This window comes from Lonchura striata, chromosome 14 (assembly GCF_050655825.1).
Source record: "Lonchura striata isolate lonStrDom1 chromosome 14, ASM5065582v1, whole genome shotgun sequence".
NCBI lineage: Eukaryota > Metazoa > Chordata > Aves > Passeriformes > Estrildidae > Lonchura > Lonchura striata.
Genome location: NC_140716.1, coordinates 8,644,152 through 8,660,057, shown reverse-complemented (window position 1 = coordinate 8,660,057; position 15,906 = coordinate 8,644,152). Strand labels below are relative to the sequence as shown.

Genomic DNA, 15,906 nt, shown 5'->3' with positions numbered 1-15,906 from the left:
GCAGCCTGACCCCAGAAGTTAAACATATCTTGTATAGTTAAACACATTCAGGTTTAAGTTGGTTTTCTGTGCCTTATTAATAATGAAATGTTTTCAAAATACAGTAATATTGACAGCTCTTTTATCTTGAGTTTTTCTGCCACCAAATTCATTACAGACCATTGCTTAAATGGTGTTGTATCCATAAGGTTGTGGATTTGAATGTAATTCAGGAGATTAAGATCTTTTTAATGTGATTTATTCAGTTTTCCTAAATATGCTGACCTAGATAAACAGAGAACATTTTTGCTCCATTGTTAAAGAAAGAACAGACCACAAAAGCTGTCAAGTGTAAATACATTCTTGGACATGTCAGCCAAAATTTTGAAAATGCTGGTGTCAGATTGCCTGTCATACTAATTGGAATTAACCTTCTAAATTCCTTTGTTCCTGTTGATTATACTGCCTTTTTGACATCAAAATTCTCTTGCGTTATGCATTCCAACCTTGGCCTCTTCTCTATTACACAATGAAAACAAATAAAATGCCAATAGATACTGAACCAAATTCCCTAGGAACTATCGAGCAAAGCATGTAAAATGGAACTATCAATGCAGTAATCTTGTAGCTGGATTTTCATACTTAAGAAGTGTTGAGCAGTATTACTTCATGCATACTCTGTTATAGTGCTTAAAATACCTGCCAACGGTTGATAAGAAATTTGTTAAGGTGTAATAAAGCTTTGCTTCCTTCCAAGTATGCTTTCCTGAGCAGAGGGGGTCATTGAAGTTTAGCAGCAGGATGGAAGTTTTTTTTGGAGCCACCTCCTTCAGAATCTGAGAATGGTCTCCAAATGAGAACAATAAATATATAAATTGCTGTGGATGCAGGGGTTTTCACAGTGTAATTTGTGCACCTTTTGTTCTTCCTCTCACAGGACAAACGATCAGCTCGTGGCATTCCTGTCCAGATACCGTGACATGAACTTTTTGAAATCACATGGGAGAGACAATGCCAGGTGAGTTGGCCCTTTCCTTACCTTATTTTAACCAGAGCACTGAGAATTACAGTATGGTGATGGTTTCCAGCATCACATGATTGAAGAAATCCCTATTCCAGGAAAGAGAAGGGAATAAGGAGGAAACCCTTTTCTGAGGATAGTTGTTTCTTGGCCCAGAGTGACTCCTTCCAAGAGTCAGAGATGCTTTTGTGGGGAGAGAGGCACTAAGCAGTCTGATGCTGCTTCAGACCTGGCACAGATTGATGTTTTGTGAGCAAGTGGCAATTGCCCCACACACCAGCACTGACCTGGTGACACCCTGGTGAGCCAGACCTGGGCTAGCTGAGCTGGGCAGCACAGCCTGGCATGGGCAGAGCCCTGGCTGTGGGAGCCTCTAGCAGCCTGCAATGCCAGTAAGAGTGAGGTTGATGGCTGGAGTTTATCACAGTCCACTCAAGTTTGGATCAAAATCCTTCTTCATCTACCCTGCACAAGTCTTGGAGAAGGAATGTGCTGTGTTTCCCACGTAATACTTGAACTTGCCATTGTGGTTTGGGGGAACAGCATTGACCAAACATCTTCCAAGGGCTTTAACAACCTCTGCAGATGAAAGAAGCTTCCCATCTGACTCCTGTGGTCCTGTTTCCCTCTTTATTCATAGTTTTGCTGTTCCTCTTTTTGCTGGTACCATAACAGCAGTCCTGCTGCACTTCCAGCAACTCCATATGCTGAGCGCCAGTGCCTTTGCATCTAAAAATATTGGTTTTTACTGCTTAGGTCACCAGGTCTTCTCTTTATTCTGTAAAATGTCAAGTGTACCCAGAGAATGTGACACACTGAGTCGTGTGTTCAGCACAGCAGGCAGGCAGAATAACTCACAAGTCTCTCTCTTCTTGGCTGTTCTTATTCTTGTCACCAGATTTATCAATTCTGTCATGTTCCTGTTTAAATTAAGTCCTCACGAGCATTCATCTTGTGCATGCACAAATTCTATAGCAGGTAGTAAAAAATAATCCTGTGAGGAGTCATATGTAAAGCCAAGTCAACAGTTTTCACAGGAGAGTCCCTGGTTTGGGAAATGCAGAGTGTCAGAGTGATTGGCAGACTCAGCTCTAGCTGGCAATAGTGATGGACAGCAGAGTTTGTGTTGAAAAGAGGACAGAAAGAGCCAGGGAAAAGCAGTTGGTCTCTTGCTCCTGAGTCTTCTCAAATTCCCTGAGCTAGCTAAGGAAAATAACTAATGGATTATGACACACCAACTTCAGGCTGGTTCAAACATGCCAACTTCAACTGGATCAGAACAATTTAGATCAATTAAACATATTAAGCTGATATTAATTTATTAATGAAATGAGCTAATGTGCTACTTGTTCTTCCATCACAGGAACAGCAAACTCATTTAGTAGTTCAATGGTTCTCTTTGTATAAACAACTAAATACCTTTTAGCTTATTACAGCCTGTCACTGTGTTTTTGGTTTTTTTTCCTGGATTTCTACCATAAATCCCCTGTGCATCAGGGAACATGATTCGGGACATGACTGCAGATTTGCCATCCCTGTTTGCCATGGTTGCCTAATCCCTGAGTCCCATAAGTGCTCCCACTGCTGACCACTGGATGAATGGATCCTTTCACATTATCCCTTGGCATGTCCCCAAATTTTCTGCAGGGAGGTAGAGTGGCTTCCCTCCTCCTGCACAGCCCAGGCAGCTGTAGACACACTCAAGCCAGCAACTGCAAGCACCTCTGACTAGTGCTGGTGTTGGGTAAAAATTCATTCCATTGTTCCCAAAAGCTGATCAAAAAGTAGTTATCCCCTCTTTGTATTGTGAGTGAATTTCCAGCTCTACATCCACCTGTTGAGAGAGAAATACCTAAAGTGAAGATTTCTAGCCTGATATTTCATGTTTACTGTTTGAGAGACTCAGTCTTGACTTACCTGGTCATTGTACCCTCTGCTCTCCCCATCTGACACACAGTTCCCACCTGGCTTTCACTGAGTGCCCAGGTGTGTAAGCTGTGCTCACACCAGTGAGGTTTATCCCTGTAGTCACAGTGGGGAAGTCCTCTGGGCTGAAATACCTCCTACAAGGTCAGGCAGGTGAGCCCAGAGCAGAGGCCCACCTGGGCTGTCACCCCATGTCCCTGTCCCCAGGGAGCACCAGGGTGGGTAGTGGTGCTGCTTTACAGTGTTCTCCCAACCTCCTGTGACATTTGCCTGGGGAATTTCCACAACTAAACTCAGAAACTTCCTTGTTATAAGAGCAAGGGATGAGACTTTTTCCCTACTAATTTTTCCAGTTTTTTAATTTTGCTCTTTGCTTTGTCCTGTCACAGCCCAGGGGAAAAGAAACACCCCATGAAAAGAGTGGTATGGTCAAGATCTGAGTAAGGTCTGGAAGAGAAGCAACAGCCTTGAGGGTTGGCAGCAAAAAGTTAAGAAAATAAAAAAAGGACAGCTTTTAGAACACAGGCCAGTGTCCATGTTATTGGGCAGTAGAAGAAAACTCCCTTTGGATATCCAACTCAAAACACACTGGGACAGAATGTTTTGTTTAAAACAATGAATTGCAGCCATAATAAGGGCGAAGACGCTGGCCTATACTAGCTGCTGCCCCGTGTACAATAATAATTTAGTTGGCCCAAGGTGTTTTTCTCAAAACATGTGAACTAATAATACAGGAGCACAGCATCAAAACATGATTGAAAGCAGTGTATCACCCTTGCTGATACTTTTAATTTGTGGATGAATAATGGCACCTAATCAATAAGCTTTTCAACTGTCTAAGTCTGCCTTGTAAACAACTGAAAACTCTTAATTTTATGTCATCATAGTCTTTGGATCTTACAACAGAGAAAGATTAGAAGTGCCATCTTAAACCTGAAATGCTTGTACAGCTCAATTAAAGTGTACTTTGTATTCAAGCCATGTTCACAATCAGTACTTGTTTTACTGCCAAATAAGGAGAGAAACCAGGCTTCCTTTTATAGAGTTAAGTTTTCTTTTAGTTATACCAGAGTCATGAAAAAGTGAATCACTCTGATTTTCCCTCAGTGGCTTTAGCAAAGAGAATGGACATGAAAATGGCTCCTTCGCTCAGCTGGAGCAGCATTATTTCCTGACAGAGGTGGATGGATGAAATGAAATTGTGCACAGTGGCTGGAGTTGTTACATAGTGCTTAGTGGGTGACACATTTCCTCCTATTTTCGGTGTCTTAGACTATTAAAAGCAAGTGAATAACCTGGTAGTTGTATAATCTATTGCAGTTTGGAATACACAGAGGATTTGTTTCTTTTTTGTCAGGAGCAGCACCTGTCGGATGTATTATAAAACATAAAGACAGCCAAATGTGACATCTGCAATGACAGGCAGGAAGAGGGGGGTTTGTATAGAAACCTCTCCACAGCAGTCATTTGGGAAACAGTGTAAACATGCTGAGGAGGCTGGATGATGTTAGATCTTAGAGGAATCTTGAGCTCATAGGCAAAATACAAACAGCTAAAAAAAAGACCCTTAAAGTTTTGGTATGTGTCCATATTATTTTCTTCTGCTGATTTTTTCTCCTCATTACTGCTGTTCTTTGCAGTTGTGTTTGTCCCCTTTTTGGTTTCTGGGTTCCAGATCATTTTAGAGATGTTGGTGAACTGTACCAAGGAGCATGACAATCCCATCCCAGCTCTCAGAGGCTGGAGAAACCTTAGCTACCGAGGGACTGGAGCACGTTCCCAACATCTTCACTGGGGGCACACATCTGTTTCACCCCCATTTCAGACATGCCTTTTTTCCTCAGTGGCACATGCTGTTGGTGTGCTCTACGTGGGGTTGAGGGGTCTGGTGGTCTGTTAGGAAATGGATCAGTAAGTAAGCACTGCTGTGTATTCCACTGATGAATTGTCCAGTGCCCAGTAAGTACCCAAATACCAGGAGAACAAGTGGATTGATTATCACTGCTGTTGGAATAGTTTAACCACATGTCCTAGCAGCACTTGCACTGCTGCTCATGTAACATATTTGGTGGTTCCTTTGGCACAAATTACCCTCAGCCTCGTACTTTTTTTGCTAAATTTTTTAGAACACTTGAGTATTCCGGAGCACATGGACTAAGATCTATTTTTTGCTTGGAAGTAGTTCAGCACAACAGTTGCATGAGAAGTGTAGCGACTGAAATAGCAACATGCATCTTCTCTGCAAAGAGACTGCACTTTAAAATTTTAGACATTACAGCTAACTTTCAAATGTTCTTAGTGCTTTATGCTAAGCATTAGGGGAGCCATAAAGCCTTTACGGCTTCAGCTTGACAATTTGCCTCCTTGTAGGGCTTTTATTTCTGCTCAGTTTTGGAAAACAGAGCTCTAAGCTGTCAGTGCAAAGAGAAACAAAAGCAGCTATATGTCTTGATGTGGGACTAAGCAGGATGTTCTTTGTTCTTAGAGTATACAAGCCAGATCATCCACTGGTTCAGGAAGGTGCTTCAAGTGAGGTTTGAAGCAGCCATCCATTATGGGGCAAGGACAGAATGAGGAAGGTGAAAATTGAGATACTGGTAAAATAATCAGGAATCTTATTGCTATCTAAGAACATTGAGCAGCACACTTCATTTGCAGCCCTGTCATCTGAGGTCCTGAGGCATTTTATAAAATGGTTATTACAGGAAACATCATTTGAAGCTGTACAGATGTTGTTGGCCCTGGTGTGTACCCACAGGTCAGTGGCCTGATTTGGTAGCTTGAAAACCTCTATAGAAGGGACTCACATTTGCCCTCAGTCACTAGAAAGGAGGTGAGGAAACAAGAAACCTTCCAGAGAAGACATTTATTGGAGACAAACAGATGGCAAAATGTCAGGTTTATTATCACTGAGTCTGTCTGTGGTGAGTTCATGCTACATTCTGCATATTATAATTTGCAGTTTTGCTTATTTAATATAAAAAGAAGCAGAATCATTTGAGTTGTGGCCTCCCTTATGGTGAGAGGAAGTAATTTCATTTTTGACCTTCTAAAAGTTGTTTCAGTATTGTTTAAAAGATACTGTGTAAGTGAAGAGTGGGGTAAAGAAACGCACTGGAAAGTCTTTTAAAGTCTCTCTCGAGCTTTATGCTCACAAGGGAATGCATGGAATTGTTGACAAAACAAGGCAATTCCTAGTAGAGTCATTACTGCAAAAAATAGACTTTGCAAGTTTCCTACAACTAAAGAATTTTAGAGGGTTTTTCATTTTGCTCCCTGGCCTGCAACATTAAAATATTGAGAAACATTGAGGCTTTTTAACACTTTCTCTGAAAAAAGAGACTTCTCCTTTGAAAGAGAGAAGGTGAAAAGAAAAGTTTTTCAAAGCCAGTGGAAGTTAATGTGTAGGAAAAGGTGGAAAAGAAGAAGGAATCATGGGAAATTTCTTTCAAAGAGAATGCAAAGATGTGCAAGGACTAAAGCATTAAATGGATATTCTGGGAAGATTGCATATGAAAGAAGCAGAAACAAATTATATAGCATATGAGGTACCTATTGTAAGTTTGAAAAGTCTAATCATGTCCATCTAGAGATGGAATAATGACCAGATGGGATGTGTGTATTCATCAGCTTTCAACAGCATCTCATGTGGATACCCTAAGTGCCATGGCTGCTTGGCTTCCATGAAGATGCCACTGATTGAGAAGGGACACATTGAACATAATATTTCAAGGTGAACTTGTGTCTTGAAAGAGATACTCAAATTACTGTACCATTTCTGCTGCTCTGTAAATGATCTAAACTTCCTACTGCCCAGTGGGTGTGGCAGCAGTAGTCTGCCCCAGGTTTAATTTCACACTGAACTAAAGGTGTTTAACATACATTGGAAACATGGACTGTCAAAAAATCCTCCCAGTAGAGCTCCTTGTTCCCATGACTTGCACTTCAGCTTCTGCCACAGAAACCCCAGGAGCAAACATAACAAACTGCATCTCTCAGCTCTGCCTTACTCTTTTGGTGGCTGTGCCACCTGGATTTTCTGCTCTGAAGCCCATCCCTGTGCTCCAGGGGAGCTGTGATGTCCCAGGGCAGGCTGTGCCCATCCCTGCCCTGCACACCCACCGTGCCCAGCTGCCCCACGGGCCATGCAGAGGTACAGGTGACAAACCCTGTTCACATCTGAAAGTGACATTTCCTTGCGCTGCTTGGTAACTCCTGGGCTTTCAGCACAGTGGGCAAAACTGCTAAAAGCATTTCAATTTGTGTGCTTATTTATGGCTTTGGCTTTTGCTCCTGAAATAAGCCCAATCAGGAAATAAGCCCAATCTTACTAGAGCAAATTCAGTCAAGAGAGAAATTCTTTCTGATATTGTTGATGTTTTTTTCTGCATTGTCATTAAAGCTTTCAGGGATTGTTGAGATAGTAATGTGTTTAAATATTTTCTTCTGAGTAAGGGAATTAACAAAAGATAAGAATTCTGCTTTCAAAACATTTTTGACCTCATAGGAATTGCATTTAGGATGTCACAGTTAAAGCACATTGAAAAGCAAGTTACAATTATTCTTTCTCTTCCATCATTTCTGTCTGTACTGAGAGTTATTTTCAAGGCCTTTTGAAACAGCAGGAATTGTTTGTTCTGTGCTTTCCACACTATGCCTGTCATGCTGGGGAGAAATCTTCCTCATCTTGACAGACTAAGTAGGTGCTATTTCTGTTTGACACTGTTCCCCTTTTCAAGCTTCACCTCCATTTTGGGACTGGGGGGATCAGCCCTGGAGGCTTTCAGCATGACAGGAAGGTCTCAGGAAACACACTGCAACATCCTATCCTTAGAAAAACAGATTAATTGCTGGCACCATATAGACATTGTGTTTAAATAGCCCCTTGTTAATTATTTCAGATGCTGTAAATATTGTTTAACCCTTGGCAGAATAGAGTTACTCATGGAAATGGAGTGAGATCAGGGTCAGCTGGACTCAGCATACTCAGTGGAGGGCAGGATTTCCACCTTGAGCAGGCAGGGAATGATTCTGCTCTGTACAGGTTTGGGATTCATTAATCTGGTTATTATAAAGAATTTTTCAGTGCCTGGTTTATGGAGATGTGTGGTAGCCTAGAGATTGTTCACAAATTATTTTTTCCAACTGCTACACTCAAGATTGTCAAACTATTTTTCAGTGTTTTCTAGTTGGTCACCTAAACTGCAAATTAACTGTTTTGTACTTCCCAACTGATTGACTCTGGTGTTTCCAGGGTGGCTGTGCAAACACTGCTGGCAAGTGACTCTCACATTTCTCATCTGTAAAAATATTTACTTGACTTTTTGCACTGAAATGGGCTTTCTTCCTCAAATTTTCACATAAAGACAATGAAAAGAGGAACAGATAAAGCATGCAGAGCTTGTCCACATACACTCAGGAAAACATGGACATAATGCTATTTGAGCTCCTAGCTCTACAGATTCTCACTTTGACATTGACATTGACTTTTGACTTTTGAGGGATTGTTTCACTGGAGTTTTGTAACTTTTATTCATAGTTCTTATTCTTAAATCCTGACTAATGATGATGAGGTCCTGGGTAGGTGCACCTGGTTAACAGTGAAATGTCAATGGGAGGCTTTATAGGCAAGATGCCAGAAACAGGAAACATTTAGGAAGAAACCTTTTCACCTTAAAAAATATATTCTTTCCAGAAGAAACCTTTTAGTGATAAAGTTACTGGCAAATAGCACTTAGCAATTTAATAGCCTCTGATACTTCAGGAAGTTTTACTCATTCGTAAACTTCAGGAAAAAGAAAACAGCAAAATCTCTGACGTACTGTGTAAGTAGAGCATTCAGGAGCAGGGGTCTCTACAAGTTTCTGTGGTTTGCACTGTCCCTTGGAGAAAACGATCAAAAAGGAGGATATTTGATTGTGATATTTTTGCTGATATTAAGTAACTGTGTGATAATATTTATTAGCAGTTAGAACATACCATAAGAGTTGAGTTGTGTTTATACTCATGTTATATGTGTTATATGTGCCACACAAGTTACAAATGTGTTATACAGTCCTAGAATCTTGTCTGAAATGTATTTATAAATATTTAAATAAACTACAAAGAGGAGTTCCCTGAACTGGATTGCAATCATGAGCTGCCTGGACTGACATCTACGCTCAGTGACAGACCACGTGCTGCAGGCAGTAAGGTTTTTAGCAAAGTATAAAAATAACTCTGCAACCTGTGAGGCTGCATCCACACACAGGGCACAGTGGCACCTTTCATGCGGGTCAGTTGCTGATTGCTGAGCTCAGGTGCTGACACACCTTCTTAATATCCTGTGTTTCCTCCTTACTTTTGAGTGTGACCCCAGGCCCTCAAAAACTGGAGGCTCTTAAGGAAGAATTAAAATTGATAAGGGGAAGCATAAAATGCCTTAGATTGAGTGTTCTATGGAGTAGGGCAAAAGGGCATGCTTTTCTTAATCCTAGTCTTTTTTTAATTCTATTTTCTTCTGGTTGACTCTTTTCCTATAATTTTCCTCCTGTTTTTTGGTGGGTTTTTTTTGTTGGGTTTTTTTTGGGTTTTTTTGTTTGTTTTGTTTTTGGTTTTTTTTTTTTTTTTTAGATTAGTAGAAAGGCCAGTTGTCTTCAGCTGATGATAACCTCTGTTGTATTTGGCCAACCATACCTTGGTTCAGTAGGATGTCATTGTTTGGCCAGTGCATTTGCAGCTGGCAGAGGTATGCCAGTCTTACCTGGTGTTCAGGGTGACAGGAAGCACCTGATTTTTCCACAGTGACTAAGATTAAGGAAATGCTATTACTAACCCTTTTTTTTTTTCCTACTTTTAATTTGGGAGTTATCTGCAAGCTGTTTTGTGAGACTCAAGAGAGAAAGACAAGAGGAAAAACCACCCTTATTTTGCATTTCATTGCTCTTTATGAAGCTTGGCCTGGCTTTATAAAATTTACTGAATTTGGTATTCCCTTGAGCATAACCAGAAACTAATGAAATACAGCATGAGACTAGAAACAAATCAGTAGGGTCATGCTTTTGCCCTCCATCTTCATATCTTTCTTTTCAGGGGTGGATGCAATCATTCTTGGATGGCTAGTCAAGAATCTTTATGAACTGTTTGTAATGTCCAAGAGTTTTTCATTGCTTGGAAAGGCCTATGTGGCATACAGATACCCTTTTCCCTTTCTCTCAGGCAGTATTCAATATGCTTAGAGTAAGTTCTTGCCTTCCTGAGTGCCAAAATCACTATTGGTGGAGTAGCTGGGTGCATCAGTCACCCTAGAAGAGAGCTTGGAGGGAAAAAAGGGAGCCTCATCCACCTTTTCCACTTTGCATGCTGTTCAGCTCTCTGTGCCAGCAGCCTCTCCTATTTAGCTTCCAGCAGGTCTGAAGTACACTTGGTCCCCTTGGCTGCCAAGGAACATAAATAAGCAGCAAGCCATGGCCCAGTGGAGAGCTGTGTCTTCACAGCCCCTTGGACAAATCATTGCTTTGTAGGCCACAGAAATTATTTGCTTTGCTAATGCCATATTCCATTGAGGTGTTGTGACTGGGTGTGAAGAGGCTCGGTAAGGGTGATCCTTCTGAAAAACACCTGCTCTCTGTTCAGCTGTTATATATTTGAAACCTGCTGTGATGTTTCTAGGAAGGTTTCAAGAAGCACAAGCAAAAGGCTCATTTCTTGGGAGATCTCTAAAGGCATTGCAGCTCATTAGTTGGGCTGTGCTGCCTTACTGGAGGGTAAGTGATTGGAAAGTACATTTTCTTCTAGTAACCCAGTTGTGTAAGATTTGGGGGCTGAGGTTTGTTGTGAAAACAGTTGTACTTCCAGGAATTGGCTGATTTCACTCCATATCCTGAGATTTGCTTTTCCAAGCCATTAGCTAAAAAAAAAAAAAAAAAAAAAAAAAAAAAAAAACAAAACAATAAAAAACATAGAACTGTGAATGTATAGAAAAAAAAAAGAGCCTGTCAACTACTTTGGAAAACATGAAGCTGTGAGTCAGGATTTGCTGGGACCTTCTCATCTGGAGCATGGTCGTGCTCCTGTGCTGCCAAGTTCAGCCAAAAAGGCTGAAGCTGTTACAGTACCAGGGAGCTGGGAGCTGGGTCATGTCACACAGGCTGAGGCAGTTTCTACATAGAGCAGTTGCTGCAATAGTCAGGTGGCTTTTTTTGTTTGAGGGTTTCTATTGCAGTCAAAGAACCGTCCATTTGAAAAGGAGAGTAAAGGGTGATAAATTGGTAGAGATAGCAGTTGAAAGAAATTACTTAATAGAAAAAAACTTTATGTTCCTATTTAAATGTAGTCAATAAAGTTCTGTTATTTTCTTAAAATAATTAACTCTAATGAGCATTTAGTTTTGAAGAGAAATAAATAAATGACCAAACTTTCAGGCACATTAATATTTGATTTGGAGATAACTGCATAAATATTGAATTTGAAGATTACATTCCAGAGCACTGCATTAAAATTGCAAGACTTTTCTATTATCCTTCATAATGGAACATGAGATTAGAAACTTGTTCATGGAAAGAAAAATTTCTCAATTTTCATTTATGTGTTTTCAGCACTGTTGTGTTAACAGAGGAGCTGTTCTCATACTGTGAAAAGAGACATAGCTATCAGTAGGACATAGACCCTGAAGTCATTCACGGTCCTTTTGAAATTAATATGCACCATTTCATAATTGCATCTCAGTTCTTTGATTGGTACAGAACAGAACTTGAACCAGGGAGTTGGCCTACGGGGTTAATGCTCACTTTTCCAGATGCAGGATTCTAGAAAGCTCTGGTGCTTGTTGTTCCTTGACTTTTATTCTTTTCCCTTTCCTTCTGTAGCAGCAAGTGTTTGAGGACTACTAAAATGTCATCTTGGCTTGCTAATCTTGAAATGCCCTGTCAGGGCTGTGTGTGGTTCAGGAAGGGAAGGCTGTGCCCCTGTTCCTGTGGGTGCCACAGCTGTTGTCACCCTGCAGGTCCTGCATCCAGAGAGGTCTGGGGGCTGTGGCTGTGGGTTGCTGCAGTGGGTGGTCAGTGAGAATTGTTACTGCTCAGAGCGTGTGGGATGTGTCCAGCGCTCACATCCACCCAGGATGGATGGTGCTCAGCCCACCTCGCTGCTAACTCACAGCTGCCCTGCTTCTCCTTCAGGGAAGTCATTCCCAAATGGAATAACAAACAGAAACTTGGATTAGACAGTCTCAAAAGATGAGTGTGCATTCAGTCCAAAGCGTTTTCAAACACAGATTGATTTCCCAGCCTTTCTTCTCTTATATTGGTCTCAAATAATTCATTTCCATAACTTTGCAGTTCTGCAGTTGCTCCTCTTATTCATGGTTCAGCAATAACAAAACGTTCTCCAGAGACTTGAAAATGGCGCAAACTTGCTCATTCTACAGCAAAGACCAATATAATGGTATTTTTTCCTTATTGCCTATATCCCTGTAGAAAAATTAATGACATAATAGCATAGGAGAAAATTGGTCATTTTACTTTTATGTACATTTTCCTGTTTTTTAAAAAACTGAATTTATTTAGAGGGAGAAGAATGTGTTTAGTTCCTGTTCATGTTGTGGTTCTTCTGTGGTGGTTTGTTCAGAGTTAATGAACATTATGGACTTTCCTGCCCCAGAGCTCTGTCACTTGCAGTCTTAGGACAACCGAAGGTGTAAATTATGTTTAAAAGCAATCTGCTTATCTTTGCCTCTGTAACAAAACCGATTAATCATTTATTAAACCTCTCTGCATTACTTATGAGTAGAACAGAAATATAAACAAGTGACCTTTTGATCCTTTTTTGTTTGAGAAAGTAGCTTTTTTATTTACAAAGCTCCCAATGATAGCAAAATACAAATTACCATTTGATGGCTCCTCTTGTACTCGCTCAGATTTATCAGAAAGCAGGGGCTGGATCGGCTCTTCCTGGAGTGCGACACGCACATGTGGCGCCTGGGGGACCGCAAGATCCCAGAAGGAATCACCGTCGACGGAGGGTCGGACTGGTTCCTCCTGAACAGGAAGTTTGTGGAATATGTCACTTTTTCCAATGATGATCTGGTAACAAAGATGAAGAGGTTTTACTCTTACACGCTGCTTCCTGCCGAGGTACGTGGATGCAAAGAATCCTTCTGTGTGTTCAAACCCGCAATGTTTGTGCTTGTCCCAAAGATCTGACTGAAATCAGAGCGGCTTTCCCCTGATGTCAGTGGGCTTTGCAGCATCCCATAGTGGGTAATGAAAATTTTACTTCTATAGTGAGTAAGCCCTTTAGGGTTAGAACATCTTTTCCAGTTGTTTATTGCCTTGTTTTTTTGTAGGATTTTTTTTGCAAAGAGTGGCTTTGTTTTATATTTCTAAGCCTATTAATCTGTTACTGAACAATCAAAAAACCCAGCTGCCCTTCGCTTGCAAATTGTTCCTGCACAAAGCTTTTGAAGGATATTAGAGATGGCGAATTGTCTTCATAAGTAGCTTTCCTTGCTATTATCCAGCACTTTTCTTTAAAAATATAAACCCTGCAAACAAAGGTTTATTGTTCTGTTCAAAACTCAGCCAGAAGGCACAGTCACAAATCATTTAGATCACTCAGGAGTCGCTCTGGCTGCAAGTGATGCAGAAGGGGAGTGCACAGCAGTGTGGGGTTTTGCCTGGCGTGCAGCAATGTGTCAGCAATGTGCACTATCTGCAGGGAGAGCACAGAGCCGTGGCTGGCAGCCTGTGCTACACCTGCCCCAGCAGGTACCCTGCTCCCCTGGCTTGCCAGGCTCTGCTCCACAGGCTGCAGCAGTCAGCCAGCCCAGGGAACAACTGATGACTGCCTTTAAACCTATAACTGCCTTGGTTCCTGAATATTTTGAAGGATGGATGACACCCATCTTGCGTATCTTGCTCGTTAGCTTCTGGTGGAGCACAGCAATTGTTATCATTTGATAGAAGTTTATTATTCCCCACACATGTTGCATAATCTTCTTTTAATCCTGTTTCTGTTTAAAATCACCTTTTCTCTCTACTCTGATAACCTTTTCATCCATTATCTAGAGAAATTCCTGTATTGCTATGAAAGGACACAGGGCAATTGGTAATTGGGTAGGGTTTTTTTTCCCCTCTCGCTTGAATGAGAATGGATGCCTTTATGGGTTTAACCAAACAGTTCAAGCATAAAATCCATATTCACTGGGCTGTCATTTAACATTAAAAAGGGTAGGGGGATTATTTGGGGGCCAGCCATGCTAATGTTGTGCTGGTTATTTATAGATCTTACTATTGCTGATTTTAAAGAGAAGTCACTGCTCCAGAAATGGTCTCTTGCAGGGCTAAAATTGATGGTATTCCATAGCTTTTTTCTACAAGGTTTTCTTTGCAAGGTACATAGCTGGTTTTGTAAAATGGCCCTGCCTTCACTGACCTGTTAACCTGCTATATCAGTCCCCATTACACGTGGTTTATGTAATAGCTGTTATTATGATGATATAATTAGGATTGCCCAATAGGAATTCCATGCTGCCATGAATCAGCAAATAAAGACTTATGATTTCAGACGTAAATGCAAGAGGCAGAATGTCCTTTTGGTGCCTAGGGTGAACTGCGTGTTTCAGTACAAAGCCACTCAACAAGCAATGCATTTCAGAGTGCTGGAGATAAGACACCCACATAAGAGCTGTCTGAGACTGTATTTTTATCAGAGTAACCAGGGTGATGGTGCAGTTTTGACAATTGTTTTGGGAAACAACTTGAAATATGCCATTAGCACATTGTTCAGAAAAATAGTCCTAAATCTGTTAGACCAGGGAGCAACTTACAGAAGGGAAATAATGGGCATTTCTTAGAATTGCTCATATAGCTGAAATAAAAATAAAATGATTGCTAGCACTGGTGCCTTTCCTCGAGTCCTTTGAGCTGCCGATGCCCAGAGCTGGTCATTGTAGAAGTGCAATTATTCTATGCCGGGTTATTGGAGCAAGACCTCAGCTGTGTGTTCTTACAGTTGGGTTGGGTCTGTAGAGTGTTGTGATTTTTCCATGCTCTGTGGAATACAGGCACATGGAGTGTGTTTCATATGTGGCAGAACAATAGAGCTTGTTAATCCTGTCATTTCAAACGAAAATAGGTCACCTGCATTCGATTTGGGCCCATGAGCTGAAGTGAAGGAGAAAATGGAAGTTTGAGGAGCTAAATATGGTGATCTGTTCTCTGTTTGTTGCAGTCCTTCTTTCACACCGTGCTGGAGAACAGCCCGTTCTGCGACTCCATGGTGGACAACAACCTGCGCATCACCAACTGGAACAGGAAGCTGGGCTGCAAGTGTCAGTACAAGCACATTGTGGACTGGTGTGGCTGCTCACCCAATGACTTCAAACCAGCTGACTTTCACCGGTTCCAGGTAACTGAGCACACCTGCAGAGGCTCTTCCCCCTGTACTGCGTGGAGAGCTGGCTGAATGCATGACTGCAGCAGGGAGAAGGAAGGGAAGCTTTGACTCCATCAGGGAGGTGAAGAAAGAGATGGGAGGGAACTCTGATCTTAATTTCAGGAGAATGAAAGATAAGTTCTCCTATGTTTTGGCCCTGGAGACATACCACTGCATGATAAGGTCACAAAGCAACTCTTTGCACTCCTTGGCATTGGTAAAATTGGCTGTGCTAGAAAGGAGGGAAGCTTGACACATCTCTGACTGTACCAATGTGAGTTTATTGCAAAAGGTTTTCTCCAATGTTACAGCTCAGGTGCTTTCATCATTTCACAATAATCTTGGCTTCAGTGTTAAGCAATGTTTATCATCTTTTAAAAAAGCTTAGAAGTTGATCAGTGTGTGTGCTGACTTACGTAGCATAAGGCAAATCCATTTTCGTTATTATATTCATCAGAACAATCATATTGAAGTTTATCTCATGAGATTTATCTCATGAAGTTTATCTCATGATTTTACCTCATGACCTTAGTCATGAGATTTTGATCACCCAGGTTTGGCAGGAC

The 15,906-nt window shown here is 41.2% G+C and overlaps 1 protein-coding gene across 5 annotated transcripts in view; it reads left to right on the top strand.

The window, feature by feature from the left end:
- XYLT1 (xylosyltransferase 1) overlaps positions 1–15,906 on the top strand; it is a 176,738-nt gene that overhangs the window by 134,727 nt on the left and 26,105 nt on the right. For all 5 annotated transcript variants that reach the window (XM_085592344.1, XM_021539812.4, XM_085592342.1 and 2 more), the window contains 3 exons: positions 917–997; positions 12,822–13,038; positions 15,137–15,313. In XM_085592344.1, coding sequence (XP_085448470.1) covers positions 917–997; positions 12,822–13,038; positions 15,137–15,313 — 475 coding nt within the window. The remainder of the gene's footprint in view (positions 1–916; positions 998–12,821; positions 13,039–15,136; positions 15,314–15,906) is intronic.